A 20,333-nucleotide genomic window follows, 5' to 3' on the forward strand; every position below is an offset into this window, starting at 1 on the left:
CTTGTACTTGTTTGGACACTAACTCCCTAAGCTCAGTCTCTCCTCATCTGTCCTTTCCTTATTTTTAATGAAAAGATAGATGAGGAGTACTTTTAATCCCTTAATTTGTAACATGATGAAGCTCTTTGAATTCATCATTTAGCATTATAATCGTATACGAATGCAACTGGTTTTGTAATAACTATTAAAACGAAGACGCGAGACTCGTAGTTATAATAATAATTACTAATTCTTAGTAATAAAACTTCTTTAATCTTTAAATCAGCTTTTAAATTCTTGTATAAAGCAGATAAATAATTTGAAATTATTACATAGTTTACTGTAGATTTTTAATGATATTTTGGTAATTCTTCATCAATTAAACTATGTTCCTCGCAGTTTTTAATGAAAATGGAATACTGCATAACATTCACGTAAATAAAAAAATAATTTTAAAAAAGTTGAACCATATTCTTTTGGCAATACATGTACCCTTTCCCACTCTTGAAGTAATCTATTTCCATTAGCTATTTTTTCATTTATTTCTGAAGACGTTCGTGCCATTATGAGTAATAAAATCACATGAATGTACATCTGAAATTAAAATAATTCAAAATCAAAATTCCTACGCATTCACGTAACGGCACCAATTTGCGTACAAGTAAAGATTAGTTCGAGTCATGCATTACATGATCGTGTATCCGTGATAATTCATTCAGCGGTGGTCAATATTTTGATAGCTGTACCAAAGGCGCAGCAAAATTAAAGCTTTACGTAAAAAATTGAAGAATTTTATCATATTTTTTAGAATTTATAAATTTTACTCCAATGTACGTGACCCTCACATTTTTTTTCCAAGAATTGTTAATAAACTTTATTTCGAGCCGCACAGAGCTTGGCAGGCCACATGGGCCCACGGCTCATAGGTTGAGTATAAGTGGTCTAATATGTCAAGTTTAAATATCATCAGAATGTTTTAAATGGACTTTTATGAACTAATAAGCGGAAACTTGTTTTCTTTTAATATTTCGTTACAGACAAAGCACCATAAAAAGGTGAAGAATTTTTTTATAAGATTTCAAACGCTAATTTGAAAGGTAAAAAATGGGCGTATAATATGCATGATTAAAATTTTAATGAAGCAAAGGTAAAGAAGGAAAATAAAATTGAAATGCTCTTATGTTTTCATTATAGACTAATATTTTTTCCTACATTTAAACTACATTTAAATCTTAAGAATCTTAAGAACTGAAGAATAAACTTCATTAATATATTTTCATCCATATAGGTAAAAGTTATTAAAGACATCTAGTATGAGACTACAAGAAATCAAACGTCAGCGAATTACATGCTACTGAAAATTATTTTTCTTTCGCTAAGAAGGAAACGTAAACTCACCCCATTCCTTTTCCTGTTTTTTACGTTTTTCGTGTTTCTTCCCCACTAGGTCTTTTCCCTAAGAAAGCAAGGACCTACCTCAAGATGCAGTTTACGTGTCAACAACGTGACATGACCGATGCACTTCAAAATCTCCAGATGCAAGAATATGTAAACGCTTTCCCTCCTTTCAGGAATTGTCTGAAGGATGGGGGTGCAGATTTTTCTCTGCCCACGCAAGGTGAGGGTCGGGGAAACCCCCAAAGTGAGGGCGGTAAACCGTTTCCTTTTCTACCCTTATTTCTTTCATTATTTTTACTCTGTCTAGTGCATGGATCTCCTCTGCAAGCTAGACGTCATTTCCTGTGGAATTGGGGAAGGCAGGGATGCGAGGAGAGGGAGACAGAGGGGAAGGTTAAGGACAGATGTTCCGTCTTAGACAATTTACCGTTGACTACTCTCTCTGTCTTCTTTACGAACTTAACCTACATTAGCCGTAGCACCTATTTTTATTAGAGATTTTGTCTCTTTTTTTCTCAACTTTTCTACATCGAAATACGGAGAAATCTCTGCGGTGTCCACCTCTAAGAGTGGCAAGTAATAATGAGAGTATATATAAAGTCGATACCTATAATTTTGTAATATATTTTCGTAAGCCCTTTTCCACTACCTGACCCGACAAAGTCTACTAAAGATACTTATTAATAACATCTTAAAACGTCTTAACTTCTATATCAGCATAGAATCGTTCCAAATATTCTAGGAATTATTCCAAATATTCTAGAAATCAAATTTCAAATATTCTATAAAAGTTCTATTTTATTTACTAAAAATTTAATATTATAATTTAACTAAAATTCACAGTATAATTACCCGTTTATGGTATTAAAAATAGTTTTCAGTTGTGGGTAACAAAGACTACGAAATTAGACGCATTTTAAATAACATAGCAATAAAATTGAAATGGTTGCTATAAAATTATATAGAAGTCTCTTCATTTCATCCCAAGATGTGAAGTGACCGAATTAGTTATGTAAGAAGGTTTTTTGAAATTTTACTTTATCAGCAAAAAATCATGTTTGACGTGAAGGGAATCAAATTACTAATATATATATTATCTAAAATTATACTTATTTATTAATAAAGATCCAAAATCATCTTTTAATGTTTTCTAAAATGCAGAATGTTTCAAAAGTTAGTTTCTAACGATATGACTCTTTGAAAACACATGACGTAATTATGCCTGGAATCCCTCTAAAGTTGTATGGGAAAAAAAGGGTAAAGTAGTAAGACCATTATTTTTTACTTGAATGACTATAACGACAATAAATTAAATAGTCTAATACAAAAATCATCAAAGAAGTTGTCACTATCGGACAGCAAATGCAAACAAAATACATGGAAAATTACAAAATGCAAATACAATAATAAGGATGCATGTGAAAAATCATCGCTTTTATATGCTGTCATGAAAGCTTCCTATGCCGCTGGGTGGTAAATGACGACGTGTGCAGTGAAATAGGAAATGCCCTCCGGTATCTAATTACTTTACTGTGCGGTCATGCATTGGGTGATATAAAGTATTTACTTTGGCGTATTCTATTACCTCTTGTTCCATTACTTTTGAAACACCCTGCTTAATATGCTTTAAAGGCAGGCTTTGGATCTGTATTGCCCTGAAATTAGTTAGAGGTTGATATGCTTAGAGATTTTTTTTCTTAATGTATTTTCCGAGAACAGATTCTCATATTTGCATTACACGAAAGTGCCATACATTTAGTTATTCAGCCTGTGGGAAGTGAACTCAAACACAGCAGTAGTGTTCTTGGCTTTAACTACTCATTCTTATCTGTTTAACGTAAGAGGGGTTCAACTAATAATAAGCGTTCTTCAATTTATAATTTAAAGCTTTCATAGATCAAGTGGTTCTGAAAATTCCAGTTATTGTGTTCTTCAATATTCCTCTTATATTTAAAATTATTGAACCTTAATTTTACATAAATGAAGGTTCGATATGTCATTTTTGAGCGCAATTAATCTTTGTAGGATTCCTCATAGTGTAATTCTGAGTTACTGTTGAAGAATCTTAAGAACTGATAAACGAATAATCGCTTTAATTCGTATGACAGGAAACAACAAGATAGAAGGGTAAACTAGCCCTTTATTGTTCCAACTAAAGTTTAACAAACTCCGTCTTGGAGTGTACAATAAAGCCGACACTCGGGCTTTGAAGTTAAGAGACTAAGAATAATACTAAACTAATCTAAACTAAAGAGGTATAGCCGAAGCTGTCAAGATTCTAACCGAGTTGGCCCCTTAATTGACTGCCAAGCTATCAAGTGTCTAAAGTACGGCCGATCGTAATAATAACTTACCAGAGAGTAGCCTAAAAATACCTGGAAACTCTCTCCCTAAGACCGAAGAACTTCGCGGTTAAATACCGCTCTCCCTCATTATGTATTCAGACGTGATTCTAAAACTACGTTCTGGCCGGAAGTATTAAGTTGAAGTTAAGAATCGACAGGAAAGTAACTTAAAATTTAACTGTTAATAAAATTAACATAATCCTTACATCTTAAATGTGTGTTTAAGCTCTAAGCTCTGCAGTTTGAAAAACACCTAAATGAAGATCAATAAAAGTTATCAAAGAGAGAAAATGATCATATTCTGAATACGCTAATGCATAATACTTGGACTGCAATTTTTAGTATTTTTCAAATAAAGGAAGAGCGTATAAATTACTGTTTTGCAAATCAAATGATTTTTATACTTGTTTGCTAATCTTTTTTAAAATTAAATAATATGATGAACTCCATTTTAAGATTCCTCAATTTTATTTGAATTACCTTACTCAACCAAATTTGATAAATGTGCGCTGGAAGTAACTGAAGTGTACATAGCTAAAGAGTTGACTGAACATATAATTTTTGAGTTCTGAACAGCAAAAGGTTTTTTGTATTTATGTCATTTTCAGGTATTAAATTTAACACCAATATTATTTTAAATTTCTCTAAATTTTATTTAAAATGTACGAATTGAAATAAACAAATGCAGGAGATAAGAAATCTTTTCCTTCAGGTGTTCCTTTCTACATAAGCTAACAACTTGCCATTATATTTTTTTACCAAATTTTATTTTTCGTACAAGACTGCATTTCGTTAAGTTATAATATAATATTGTCGGTATTTTGTGGCTTTTAAGGACGAATATTGTTTTCCTTTATATGCTCCTAATTTCCTTTTCATTTTAAATTATTATTTTAAAGACCATTTTGTATTTTTGATTCTCATGGGAAATTTTTATCTGGCTATTCAAGATATTTAAAGGGTTTATACTCGTATTTACTTTCCTTTTTAGACAAAGCGTTCTGATTTATAATAAAAGAATTTCGTCTAGGCTTCATATCTGTTAAATATTGCTTTAAGTACTGTGGGTATGATATATGCTCTTTCTGAATCTTTTGGCTCTCTCTCAAAATTTAATTTGAACCAAATGTGAAAACGCAGATTAACATCAATCTGCATTTTAACCGCATGAATAATTCTATTTTATTATTTATTCATTCGAAATTCGAAGTCATAATCTCTAGTTTTTAGTTTTTTATACAACTGCATTGTTATGACATACTCTACGATATTACTCTTACTCTGTCAATAAGGTAATTCTTTTTGTAACACTGCAGAGACATTAGGTATTTTTTTGGAAGCCGGAGAGATGAAAAATTAGCAACGCCTTCGCCAGGAATCGAACCACGGACCTCTGGAATACCGGCGCAGCGTGCAGAACCACTACACCACGAATGCACTCTAAGAAGGTGGGAGAAATACCTTATAACACCTTATATTTAAATTAAAGTTTTTTGGATAAATAAATGTAAATTCAGTGTGATCAGTTATAAGAAAACCTATAAAAGAAGGTTTTAGTACATGCCTAAATTTCAACCACTTAATCACAAGATCCAAATCATAACAATGTTAAGAAACCAATCTAAAAAGTTTATTTTAAATGTAAGATTTTGCTTTTTACATCTTTAATTTCTAGGTAACTAATTCTTAAATTAATAAGCCTATAGTAAAACTCAGCTAAACATTGCTTCATGTGAAATTTGCATGCGAAGATCAGATTGCGATTTCTTATTAACCTTATGATCTTATATTTTTTAATTAGTTTCTTTTAACGTTTTGAATTTTTAATCGTAACCTCTTCAATATTTTTTATTGTTATTTGAAGTTTTCAAATTGCTATTTCTTAAAATTCATTTATGGACTATTTTTAACTTAGCGATAGATATTGCCCATTTGTAATCCCTTAAAAAAGTGTACAATTAATTTCGTTACTAAAAAAATAAACTAAAATTAGCTACGCAGTAATTCTTTCCGTCGCTCTAAATAACAGAGTCTGAATAACTAATTATAAAGATGCCTGAAACCGCACGCTAATGTTTATTTAAAGCAGTTAGAATTTTTAATGGACTAAACGCTTTTGGCGTTTCATTTCTTACTGTGACTCACTTCCGGCAAAGACGTTACAGAAAAATGTATAAGTTCAAATTATCAGTTACGAAAAAAAAAGAAAATGAAACTTAAAAAGTATGTCTAAAAAATATATATACATAAAAGAAAATCTGAAAGGTTTCAGATTTTAAATTACGTCCAAAGGGGCGTATTTTTAATTAATACCTTATCACGTTCTTCGCACTTAAACAAAAAAATTCAGTTCAAGAACAATGTCGCAAAATAGTTTTAAATTGAGCATAGCTTTAGAATTTCCGATACAAAGTCTCGCGAACTGGAGACAAACATGTTTTTACAAAATATGAAATCGATAATAAAACAAATTCCAAATCTAAAATTTGTGCTTCCACATATTCGCAGTAGGATTACATTATTCAAAATTCGATGGCTCTATGTACCGTTGTTTTATCACAATGCGAGAAATATACATACATTTATGCAGATTTTTCATTATTTAATTACTTCAAATATAATGCAGGACTCTAAAATTTGGTGGCAACAGTTTGCAAAGTGCAACGGACATTTATAGTGAACCAACGCAAAATCGCAAAACGAGACAATAGTCCTTCAGGGACAAAGTCCCTTTGGACTAATAATTCAAAAAATGATGTTTGGTACACAGTCTCAGCGTTTATAATTAGACTAAGCCATTTACTTACATTCAACGGAATTTTATCATCCGATGATAAAAGTGTTATGAAATTGAGTTGACTTTTAAAATTACCATTTAAAATGCTCTTCTGCTTAGAAGAGCTCCAAACGGGCAATTTGCCCAGAAGGACTATCAATTTCCTTTTGGCAGTTTGCTTTGATTCACGATAAGCGTTGTTTTACTTTTCAAATTGTTGCCACCAAATATTATCGCACTGTATTATATTTAAAGAAATTAAATAATGAAGAATCTGCATGAATGTATGATAAAACAACGGTGCCTAAAGCCTTCAAAATTTGAATAACGTAATCTTCCATAGAATAGGGAATGTGGAAGGCCTAATTTGAAATTTGTTTTATGATCGATTTCATGCTTTCTAACACTTCAATGAATTTCTGATTAACAAACTAAAGAGACTGTGCATCTGAAATTCTGAAGAGGTGCTCATTTTAAAATTATGTTGCGATATTGCTGTTGAACTAAATTTTGTGATTTAAGTGCGAAGAACATGATATTTAATAAAAAAAAAAAGGTAACACACAAAATGTTAAAAAAACCTCCCCTTTGAACGTAATTTAAAATCTGAAACCTTTCATTTTTTTTCCTTCTTCAGTAGACACTTTAACCGAAATTTAATTAGAAGCCTACATTTCATGTTTTAAATCGTATTTACGGAACTCAAGCCCTGTGATGAAGATTCATTTCAGTTTGCTGGCACAAATGAACCGAATTTGCTTCTGCGTTTGAAAAACAATTATATTTATTAATATAATAGAAAGGGAAATTGCAATCAGATAATAATACATTATATCTATAAACTTAATAAACGTATATTTTTATTCAAAGAGAAATCAGTACCTATACTACCAGAGCTGACTCATGAAAGACATCGAGTTCTGCTGGAGAAAATTAATTAAAATTGGAAAATATATATATATATCAATTAATAAATAAATAAAAATAATATGAATAATAAAAAAATTAAAGGAATGGCATAAATCTGCAGTTTCTATTAAATCTTCAAAAATCTAATACGTCTTGTGAATTTAAAGTAAAACTGCAATTATTATTCTTACTGTAAAAACAGTTTTGGGGAGTAATTTATGATGACTCAAGTTACTTACGATTGATTATGTCACCCTGCCAGTCACTCAAAATTAATTTGTTTAAAAAGTATATATAAATGCATGTATAATAAGATCCTTTTAAAAATCTCATTGTTGCTCTATCAATTACAAAATGTTTAGATAAATAGAAAAATAGGTACATTATACTCATATGTATACAAAAATAAATAAGTGAATTTACACCTACATATATATACGCAAGATTATACAAAATATTTAAAGGTGGCAAAAACTTAAAGGGGATTCTATATAAACAGTAAAAAATATTATTTAAAAACATTCACTGCAATAAAATGTAAAATGAAATCGCTTTATGAATCTTATACATGCCTTAGTACATGCAATGCATTATATACACACCTGTTCCGTTCATATCTGTGATGCACATCGTCATTCAGTAGCCAACAGAATGGAGAGATGTCTCCGAAAAGCACCGCGCCGAGCGATCAGCACGTGCGACAGTGACCACTCTTGACCACAACTCGAAACCATAGGCACGCGTTCCCTCCCATTATCCTGGCATTCGCGAAACCCTTACTGGTTGGTTGAAGACTAACGCACTCTAGCGGTAGGTATCAGAATCAGGAAAAGGGAGAAGTCTGATTTTTCTTCTCTCGGCCCTCAACCCCTTTGAATAAGCAAAAGAATGCCGGCAGTAGCAAAGATTATTCCCAAGCGTGCGGCTCCTTCAATCGTAAAAAGTCGCATTTGTGCTTGCATGGAAAAAAATTTCTAAATCTCCATGTTAAAGTAAAATTGTGTGAATTCACTCAAGATGAAGTATAGAAATTTCTCTAATCAAAGCTACATAAGTTTGTAAATAAACTGATACTTAATAAAAATAATTTAAAATCCATTGAATTGCATAAATGAATGCAAATTCATTTTAAGAGCACGTTTGTTGTACTGTTGGGCTGGTTTAATCTGCAATAATCTAAATTTAAAAACCCTGTTGGGCCCTCAGAACAAAATGGATCTCCTAATTATAAGATCTACCAGCATAAGAAAAAGTTTTGCGCAAATAAATAAATAAGTAAATAAAATATGGAATATTTTTCAACACTTACGAAAGAAAAGAAAAGGCTGAAGTTTCTCTTTTAGAAGCGCAGGAAATTAAAGCAGGATGCTGTTGTTGTTATTACACCGTGCCGTAATTATTATTTATTCCAAAATGGCAATGTCAGCGAGGGTTATTTGTTTAAGAGAAGAATACCTACATCCAAGTTTCTTAAGGAAAAACTGTTCATATAAACATTACACTTTAGAAAAATCTACAAAAACCTCCTGTAGCTAGCCTAGTCATTGGGAATCAAGCCACCAGTATTCAGCGGAATGAACAAGTCGTGAAAATATTCGCCCAGCCAACCATTTTCCAATATAGCTCCACAATAAATCTCTTCTTTATATAAATTTTAATGTATTCATCTTTTCAGCCTTAAATTACGATATTTTGTAGGAAATATGAGCCAAATTTTTGTAGGAAATATGTTTGCAGAAATTGAAGTTTTTTTTAGAAGATTGTTAAATGAAAATTAAATTTCTCAAGATTAAAGCATTTTATGTGCAGATAAGAACCATTTTTTCTTATTTTCTTATTTTAAAGGAGACGTTAACAAGGTTTCTTGTTTCATGAAAATTATATTTTAACTTAAGTATATTCTACTCTGTATATTTTTATTTATATTGAAACATCAGAAATACACATTATCAGGCAACAAGTATTAAATAAAAAAATAATTATCCATTCTATAAGCAATTTGTTTCTTTAATTTTCGCATGTTTAATCCTCGAAAACCTTTTAATAATATTTCTTTGATGTATTTACTATCTGAAACTACACTATAATCTATTCTATGCAATAAGATGCTGAAAAAATTACCATCTTTTTCTATGCTGAATTACTCTTTTTTAGCATTCTGAATATGATATAAAATGAGGTGTGACATCTTACATGTATATTTTACCAAATGTTTTTAAAGGACAACATGTTTCACAAACGTTTACTAGGACAGATGCATTTTACAATGTAAATATTGTAAGATATAAATATTTTCTGAAGAACTAACATCTCATTTTACAAATGTGACTTATCCTTATCTCAGTTGTCTGACAGTAATAAGAAAATAAATCCACGTATTTTAACGTGGCAAGGAGCGCAGGATTAAGTCTGTCGTTGGCACTGGCCATGAGCACCTTATAGGTGGCAGAGCCACTTTACCAATTCCATTCCAGTTTTGAGGAAGATTCCGGTGGAGGACAGGTTCATGGGTCTTACATCCCTCTTCTCTTATCATTAATCCATCCGAAAAGACTTTAGGCTCCTCATGTAATTTAATTGCCTCCCTACCGCAAAGGCGCTATATAATTTTAAACCTCTAAGAAGCCTTCTCGAAGATTCGAATTTCATCCCAATGATACGGCAGCCAGTATCGCTATCTACCGTGGCGATCATCAAATACACAAGTTTATTCCTTTGGTAAAATATCATATGGGATATATTCTTATCATAAGATGCGGGTAGAAGACGAGATGCAGGCTTTTCCCGTGCATTTCATAATTTGCAGTTTTATGAATCTGGTGTCTTAAGTCCATGATCAAACTGGCTTTACCCCCATTTTCAAACGAGAAAGACTATGTTAGGTTTCATTAAAAAATGAAAGCTCTCTATTAGATACCCAAATTTGCTATCAGCTTTATGCTTAATAAATAACAATAGGACCTCACAGTTCTAATGTCTTAGAAGCGTTAGTGATAAGGTTAAAATTTTATCAGGTAATTAATTAATCGGGAAAGGATTGGATAAAAATTCTAAAGCTCAAATCTCTCACTCTTCAAAATTACGAATTAAACGATTCTTCTGAAGTCTTTAGGGTGTAATAGGTGCAGACATTATTATTATGTTCTATACCATAAGACTGCAATATTTAGGAGCAAAACTTAGAAACCCAGCTTTCGGCAACAAGAAATGTTGTTTTATAAGAAATAAAATCGTTTGCTGCACCGCAATAAGAAATACTGTTTTATAAGAAATAATACTGTTCTTTTTGCACTTATACATGTAATTTACAAGTATTTCATCTTGTGAAAAAGATAAACTGTACAATATAATTGAGATAATATATATAAGTTTATTGAAAGTGGAAAATAAAATATTTCCAGCTCTACAAACGCATACTCAAGGTCAAACATATTTAAAAAATTGAGAATGTGTCAAGTAACGAGTTTAAAGAAGTAAAATAAAAATATGTAATAAACATAAATTGAGATAGTTTTTTTTTTTCATATTTTCTTAAATGTCAGTCGTAAACTATGTTACGCACTTTTTAGAATTTGATGCACATAAGCTGGCGAAAATTAGGGCCACTTGGCTCTTTTGTATCACATCTGTGTTCCTTTGCATTGCCTGCCTCCGGAGCCGCCACAGTTTCCGGCACTTTGCTCGGTGTTTCATTTTCAGGAAGCTGCTGCTAAGGATTTTGATTGCTACGATAGGCTGAACAAACTGTCGCACAAAATGCTTTTTGATATGTATTATAACAGCGTCATTTGATGGATACTTCTGCGTCATCTCGGCCGTTGATATTTATACCACAATAAAGAGATATTTAGCTTAGCACAGAACAAACTCCACAACAGTATTTGCTAATGGCCACTATGCTCATGCTCAGTATACAGTATTCAAACAGTAGTCACTACAGTACAATATGCATGCCACCTGCCAGTACTGCCCGTTAAGACCATAGCTGCAAATACTGCGGAGCGCGCGTCACTTCATTCCCCTGCTGTGCTGTGCAGGTTATACACAGGACAGCGAAACGTCAGACTTTGCGCCTGTCATTTTATTCGCATGCTTGAACTCCTGAAAGTTTCGAAAGATTATGTCTTTGTTCCGCCTAAGTCACAAACCCTAACGAATTTAACGCATTTTTTCTGTTTTAGAAACAGCTACTTTTTGACCTGCTGGAATGTGTTGGAAGGAATTTTCATATTGCTTTGACATCATATGTCTGACTAAAAGAAGTCTTATCTAGTTTTATCTGCATTGTAATGAAATTTTTTTTTCTTTCTACATTTATAGATTAATTAAAAATAATTTTATTTTTTTACATTAAAAAAATTTAAGGTCTGAATTACCCTCTGCTGTTGCTTTTATTATGATGGGAATAGTTCATACGAAAACAAATATTGCAATAAAACTTTATACTTGAAAGAAACACATATAAATCTTAAGAATTAAAAGTATTGTTGCTGAGATCATTGAACGTACTTTTGATGCATAAAAATAATCATGACCAATTTTTTATATACAACTAGATCTAAAAAATTTTAAATTGAGAAGATAATGTTTAGGAAAAAAAACAAAGTTTTCAATTTTTATAATAATAATAATTTGTTCTTTAAGTGGGAAAATAATTTGCAGTTTTGCATCTGAAAGTACACTAAATTAGGTTGAATTTGATGGGAATCTTAGAAAACAGGATAAAGAAATCCTTAAGTAAGCAAAAGGACAGAATATTATGAAATAGTACGTAGAAAGCTTCTGAAAAACTTTAAAATATAGCATGTCATTTAAAATTCGCCTAGTGGACTCTTGTCTTCAGTTTGTAATCGAAAAATTTGTGGAAGCCTGGAATGCTATGAATTTAATAGGAAAGAAATTTACAAGAGCCAAATATCGAAAAAAACCTTATTAAAATTACATTCTAAAAATTACTAGTAGCTGCATAAAATATGGACGTATACGCCTGAAATCAAAAGGCAATTATTAGGAAATAAAGTAGAAAAATTCAATTACAAGACTTGGAATCGCCGTAAAAATCTGCCTTATAAACCAGCATTTGAATTAATTTTAGCAAAAAATATGCTAAATATTTTAATGCATTTTATTCAATGTAAAGATTATGAGTGCAATAACCTTAAAAGTTTGAAAATGTGAATCCCATTGAGGATAACTATGATGCATAAGAAAATGAAATTTTTTAATTGAATCGCAGATCTTTTACTCAAATAGGTTAGGAACAATCTTATAGAAATTATTAAAGGGAAATTTAAGTCTGTTCTAGCTTCAGGATTAGCAGTTTCCGTCAGCAAAAAATATAGAAAGTTTAATTACACCCTCTTCGGTAAACGAATACGAGATCCATCAGTATTCCAACAGTAGTTAAGTACTACTAAACAGTATATTAAGTACTAATTCTTAGATACCACGTATATAGTTCAAACCTGTACCAGCCTGCATACATTTGAAATTATTATCTGAAAGAAAATTTAAAGAAGTATCAAAGGATGATTAAAATCAACCATACCAATTTCAAAAAGAATATTTCAAAGAAGCTCGAAAACGTTATCATAATTTAAAACATTTATATAAGTATTGCTTGCACGCGTTGCATATCTCTAAATTTGTGTTTGAATCTAAGTGGAGGAGTCTCGCCTGCGAAAGGCATCTTTAAGAATTTTAAAGTAAATTAGTAAGATTTTATATCTTTTATTAGACAAAATTTTGTTAGTTGTTCAACAATATACGTATTATTGATTTATCACGAATAAGCTCAGCTTTAGAAGATAATTTGCCTTTATAGAACTAACGTTAGAATCAGCGTTTGTATTTGAATTAATATTTGGGGTTCTAATTCTGCAAATTAGTGCACATTTATTTCGAACTGAATTTTTTTCTAATCTGTTTACTGGCATTGTATTTAATTAATGCAATAAGTATGTTAAGTGTATCCTATACCCACTCGTATTACCATTTTCTTGTTCTAACAGAAAGCCTTTAGTACTGAGTAAATAACGACATAACCTTCATTAATAAATTATAGTCGTGAAATTATATAGCATTAACGAATTACAAGCTCTAGTGATTGCTTAGAACACTATTAGAAAGGCAGTTGTTTCATATACACAGCACAAAACTGAGACTTGTGTTTGTTCAGATTTCTAAAATTAACTCATTTACGAGTTAGTTCACCAGTAAGCAGCCGTATAATAAGCTACGCTTTCAAAATTACAGGCATACAAAGTGAGAGGAAAGACCTAGCTCAAATAAATGCTCTAAAGTGCTAAATATTTGACGAAGCACGATTCGGTAATTTGTAATGATTGGCCGAACATAGGAATCGAGGGGGAATTATAGTGTTTAAAATCCGTTTAAACTGTTCGTGCTTCAGAATGCGTTCAGTATCCGTGGGTTAAGCGTAATTGGTTCTGTCAGGTGTGAAACAATAATAGAAACATCACGCCAATGAAGAGGTATCTGCCTTCAATTTCTGAACTATTATTGTAGTAAGTAATGCATGAAAAGCATGTGCATCAAAGATAAGGTAACCAAATAGAATAACGCAGTTATTTTAGAAGATTTTATATCTAATGAAATGTAGTGGAAACCAACTGAAATATAGAACTACATGAATCATGATTGAAAATATCAGTTTTACAAAATTCGTAGTAATATTTTCCTATTAAATATGTAGTCAACTAAGTAGTTTAGATAATGCTGCTAGAAATATTAGCAAATGCTAGAAATATTATTCACTATGCATTTCCACAATAGAATGATTTTAGGTGATTCAACATAGAACGAAAAAAAAATTATTTTCTATTAAGATACAGAAATACAAATTTTGTGTGCTAGCCGCTTAAAATAGTTATCATAAAAAGGAAAAAATACATAATGATTTTATTGAATCAAATTAGTATAATTTCATAAAAATATTTAATAATTTTATTAGACTATTCTGTGCATTTTTGTTTAGATTAATCAGATTAAAATATTCAAAAATATTCTTAAGAACTGGATTTATTGCGTTTTTTTTATAATCATTGCGTTTTATCAGACAAACAGATTAGATTTAAGCGTTATATATCTTACGATTTACTGAATGTCAACACGCTGGTAAGTTAACTATAAAAAAGTATTTTATTTCAGGCAGTGGAATAATGTTACCACTGCTCACTTTCGAATAGCTGAGTTTTTTAATCAAAAATTCATAGTTCGTATAAAATATTAAAGAAATAAAAATCAAATTCGAAATTCAAATTTCGGGCTTCTAGGTGCACATGCTTGTGAGAAGGACTATGAGTATTCAAAATTCGATTGCTATAGCTGCCGTCGTTTTTTCACAATGGAGAGGAATGTACAAGTATACATATATACAAACATACAGATTCTTCATTTTCTAATAGAAGAGAAAAGAGCAATCTAACATTTACTTTCATCTGTACCAAAACTTTCTAACAGTTATATAATATTGTAATAACATAGATCCTATTAGATATAAACAAATGCTTATACTAATAAATTCTTCATCATCCATATCAGAACAGCAATTTTTAAATCTCATACTGTCTCAAGTAGTATAATTATTTGCATATTACCCATTGATAAAGTATTTAGAAGCACTCGAAATTTTGTACCCATAATTCAATTTATTTCATAAAATTAAAGTATTTACATTAATTCGACATTTTTAGAGCTCATTAAAGACGTTTAACGAATGATTTATTGATTAAATTTTTGTTTAAATTTAAAGTGTATTATGTAAATTTGTTGCCTTCACATGTCACGGAGCTCATTTTATTTTTCATTCCTGAGTAATCCTAAACACTTACTCAAGCCCATCTTTAGATACAAAGAAACAACAGCGTTTCCGAAATATTCAAGATATCAGTGATATGTAGAGAAAGCTTCGTTTAGGTGAAGAGTATGGGGTGGGTGTAAAGGGAGTTTTTTGACAAAGCTTTCGGAACATGCTTGGATATTAGTATATTTAGCTTCGCTTTCTGCCCTTTTTGCAACCTCGGAGCCGATTCCTTCAGTCGAAGCAGAGAAAAAGTCCGTTATTAACCACGACCGACTCTTGGAGAATTTCTGTCGGCGGTAAGTCAAAGAGAGCAGAAGAAAAAGAAGCAAGAAATGTCTAGGTGGGGGGAAGCTATCGTATTCCGGAAGAAGGATATTTCGCCACCGCAACAGAAATCGGATGCGGTTCTGAACAACGATGTAAAGTAGGTAAAGACAGTAGCGCGACGCTTAAATAGTAAAAAACGTAGAACGCGGATGGGAGGTAACATTTTTAGAAAAGGGAATTTGCTTTTTGTCTTCCCCCAATCTTTTCATATCCCCAACATTTTTTTCACCTTAAGAAGCGTATTGATGTTCTTTCGCAGCAACAAAATTATTGTAGGATGGAAATGGGAAAAAAATCAAAACCACTTTTAAAGGACAATTGAGTTAATCGGCGTGGAAAGAGGTAATAAGGATCCCCTCTCATTTAGGCATTAATTGGTCTTTACTCGTATTATCTGAATTTAATTGTATTTCATGGTTCCAAAACTCAAATGAGAATGTACTTACTCTTTTCAGAGACCTGAAACTCTTAAAACGTTGACTTGAAGTACCTTCTTATTTTTGACAAATCTATGATTTCACATTGTGTTCTTGGTGTGGTGGTGGTGTATTTAATTATGGCAAAGCACACTAGGGCTATCTGCCTAAGGGGAGGGATGCCTTCGTGGAGGACTTTCTAAGGGAAACTGGCTCGTATACACGTTACACATGGGGAAAACCACGAAAACGCCCATGCAGCCAGCGCGTTCGTGGGATTCGAACCTCGGACCGAACTACCAGTTTTCAGCGACTTTACCGCTCGGCCGCTGGTGGACACACACTGTGTTCTCAGCGAGTAAACTGTCATGCATGACTGACTGCAAAGCTCAAATACGAGCAAATGTCTGTCCAAATAGTACCTTTTCAAAACTGATGGTTGAAAAGAAGTTTTCGATTTCAATACAAAAAATCTTACTGCTCAAACGAACTTTAAAATTGTTCAGAAATGAGTGTTTGAAAAATTTAAATGTTCTTATTAATAGTGTAAGTGTAAAAATATGCCACAATTACGTTTCACTACATTATGTATGCTATCACACATGTAAACCCTTTAAAATAAAAGACCTTGATAAATGAAACTTTCTAATTTAGTTTGAATTTGAAAGAAAACAGTAAATTTTAGATTGATATAAGTTTTTCTTAAAGTAACTTCAGAGAGCACTAGTTACAAATTATAGGATAAATAAATTTAATACAGTCTCAGAAAGTTCCCACCTACTTTAAAATCTAATTAACACAGGTCTTTGTATGCAAATCAAAATCTGTTTGAAGTTTTATTTACTCTTTTTTTCGAACAGTTTTGGTATGAATAAGTGAGGACATTGTTTTACTTTCCCTTTTATGGATATAATGAAAACAAAGTGGACTGCTTTTGAAAAAAAGCAAAAGAATTAAAAATTAATTCACATTTAAAAGAACTGAATCATAATGATCATAAAAGTATTCTTAAAATAATAAAATTATATACTATGTTTATTAAAGGCTTTTATCATCTTTCATGTAATGAAAAAGAGAAAAATAAAAGGAAAGTGGATAAAGATGCATAATTCTCGCCAACTAAACATGAATATAACTCGTGAACGTAGAAAAAGTTTCTCCCGTTTTCCTTCTAACTGGGAGATGAAACGAAAATAGGTTGTTCAGCAAGTTAAGATGCGTTGATATTAGAGAATATAAAGGATATAAACAGTGTCAAGCAAATGTACACAAGACACAATGTATGCAGTCTACAGTTTATGACTAATAAATCAGTATATAAAGTTAATACTTGAGTAAAATGGGATACATAGAACATTTATCAAGTTCAGAATTAATGGCATCATAACAACTGTTATGTTCTTTAAACATAGAAAATAATCATATTATAAATCCACAATAGAGCAATGAATCCGTAGTTATTTTCTACTGGCATAAATTCCACAAAGAAAATTCTTCAGCTCTTGCATATTCAATGATAGCTAAGCAATATATTTCAGGAAGCAAACTGAAAACAAAGTTTACCATAGACTGGCTTCCATCTAGCATAAGATGCTTAACTGACACTTTCCTCTTCAATAGAAGATTCATAAATCATTTATTTTTTGTGGTAAAGCATAATAAATAAATTATAAAAGTTAATTTGCAAAGTTTTATGAAATCTTTAATAAGATATGCATAACTAGATGGTTCATTCATTTTCTGTTATTATCCGCATGATATGTAATTGGATAATTCTTTCTTTTTTATGATAATTATTTGTTTAAAAAGCTATTGGAAACATTACAAATTCCAAGATATACAAAGCTAACACTTAAAAACATTTCGAAGGAAATACTGGAAACATGCATCCATCCTTTTCTGCTTGTTTCCAAAGAATGGTGGAACTGTTCCCTAACGAAATCCATGCTGCAACTTTAAACGTTTGAATGTTATTGCAGTTTAATTTTTTTAATTTTATGAGTACTTAAAATATTTTAAGTAATTTGGGAGCCCCAAAAGAGACAAATAACTCTTTTTAATAAAGTTTTTTACACATTCAGCCCATTCACATGGCATTTTATCTCAAATTTCTGTAATAAGATTTTTAAGTACTGACGAATTACTGTTTTAATTCCTTACACGGATTATTTATAGAATTCACTGATTTATAAAAATCAACTATTTTATTTCTCAAACTTGAAAAACTTGAAATGTGCAGTTTTATTTGATCTTGAAGTTATCCTGTATCTTAAAGAGATGAACTGGTTTTATTGATTGGATATTTAAAAATTATATTATTTACAAATTTGTATTCGGGTTTATATCGAAAAATTTTACTTTCATTATTATTATTTAATATACACTACCGAAGCAGTAAGAAAAGCATACTTATTTACTTTAAAAGAATATTGCGACAATCATAAAACGCTTACAGAAATTTTGTTTGCATTGACGGAACTGGCGCACATTTGTACATGTTTACTTCCTTGTACGAAGTAAACGAAGTATTGCAATCATGAAAAATTTCGGTATCATATTTCAAGGAAATATCCATTTTGATATTGTTTTGCATATCCAAAATATCCATTTTCACGATTGTCTGTGCATACGGACAGAATAAAGGACTCTTCTTCCCCAAACGAATAGATAGATAAAAGAGATTTTAAAAAATTCAAAAGGGGATTTTTTTGGTGAAGTTTCGTTCATTTTCTATAAAAGGACTGCTAAAACTTCTAGTTGTGTGCCCGCCTTTTCTATTGCAACCATACCAAACTTATATATATGTAAGATAAAAAATATGTAAGTAAGCTTTATAATTTAATTTAGCAATAATCTCTTAATTCCCCATTTTTAGGGCATTTCCTTTGTCTTAGAAAATAAGAAAATAGGAATAACTTTTCTGGACTGCGTTATTTCTAGATCAAGCTATATCACATGGCTTCTATTAAGCTGATGACGTAGCTAGTTTAGAACATGGCACATACATCTCTTAGTTTCAGAAATAAAAGGAATGGTTGTGAAATTTGGTGCGTTTTAATATCATTACTTTTGAAAGGAAGGTTTATCTATAGTAAATCATAAATGAATATTATTTTAATTCTTAATTTAATGATAGCACTTGTATTCAATGGCTAAAATTCATTGTAAAGTAAATCTCACTCACGAAAATATAGATGTAAATTCACCTTTCAAAGTAGAATTTTCAAGATTTTCCTCATGTGTAATGTGGATGCGAGCGGATTTTCCCTTAAAAAACCCTCCACGATAGGATCCCTTCTTTTACGCACATAGCTCTTGTGTAATTTGCCGCAATCAAACAAACCAAACCAAAAGCTTCAAGGAAGCATTTCAAATTTTTTAGGGTTTTTAATATGCAAATCATTATATTTTAAGTAAATAAACCAAATTTCCATATAAGGTATTTGTTTTACAATAAAAAATAGTTTCGAATAAATCTTTTAAAACATCAAATAGGAAGAGAAACATGCCAATGGAAAATTTAATATTAGACTAAAAAAACAACCTTCGTTTCGATGTAGGTTTTAAATAAATCTCCATCAGTTTCGAGGGCAATCAGACACAAATATTTCTTCAGGACAGAAAAAAAAGCTTCTGAAGAATTTGCAGTTTATTACAAAAATATTTTAAAGCTCCTATAGCACTTTTAAATGATAAACTTTATTTCATGAAGGTGGAAAGAACAATTTCAGAATAACGATCCGCAACACACAGCCCTAAATGTTTGCTTGTGGTTATTATACAACTCTCCTGATCTTATCAATACTTCTTCATATTCTTCAGCCTAAAATTCTATGGAACGTGTTTGGAGAGCACAGAAGAATAAAGAAACATAATATTTCTTCGAAAGGTCTTTGAAAAACAATTCTTACGTAAGAATGGAAAAAAATGGAACATCCTTACACGAAAACATCCATGCTAAATGCATGAAAAGTGTAATTCTAGTTGAAGAATATCCAAGATTTTCGTTGGATATCCTTCAATTATTTTTCAACCGTTAGATATCTTTCAACTTATCAATGTTGAAGGATATCCAACTAAATACTGAACGTTTTGCTATTTTGATGTTTTTATTAAATGTATATTATTATGTCAAAGTATACGAATACTTACAGGAATTTACTTTCAGAACATTTTGAACAAATTATTGTCTTTCCTTTTTCTGTACAAAAGCATTTCGAATTGCATTTTTAAAACAGGCAGGTTCTAGAATAGGTGATCAGTAGTTTAAGTGTTAGAAAAATAATTTCATTTTTATAATATTTAATAGCTGACATTTTCAAATAAAACTAAAAGACTAAAGTGTCCGAAAACAAATG

General features: G+C 31.0%; 1 protein-coding gene across 2 annotated transcripts in view; it reads right to left on the reverse strand.

The window, feature by feature from the left end:
- The window catches only part of LOC118184709 (protein lin-28 homolog), a 421,219-nt gene that overhangs the window by 313,612 nt on the left and 87,274 nt on the right, over window positions 1–20,333 (reverse strand). Inside the window, exon 1 of one of the 2 annotated variants that reach the window (XM_085813957.1) lies at window positions 8,010–8,147. The exons of the other annotated variant lie outside the window; for it this stretch is intronic. Coding sequence (XP_085670083.1) covers window positions 8,010–8,043 — 34 coding nt within the window. The 5' untranslated portion in view covers window positions 8,044–8,147. Of the gene's footprint in view, window positions 1–8,009; window positions 8,148–20,333 lie in introns of those variants that run through there. 2 annotated transcript variants of the gene reach the window in all.

Source organism: Stegodyphus dumicola, chromosome 3 (genome assembly GCF_044657685.1).
Source record: "Stegodyphus dumicola isolate Sdum_Otavi_A_Nest chromosome 3, ASM4465768v1".
Taxonomy (NCBI): domain Eukaryota; kingdom Metazoa; phylum Arthropoda; class Arachnida; order Araneae; family Eresidae; genus Stegodyphus; species Stegodyphus dumicola.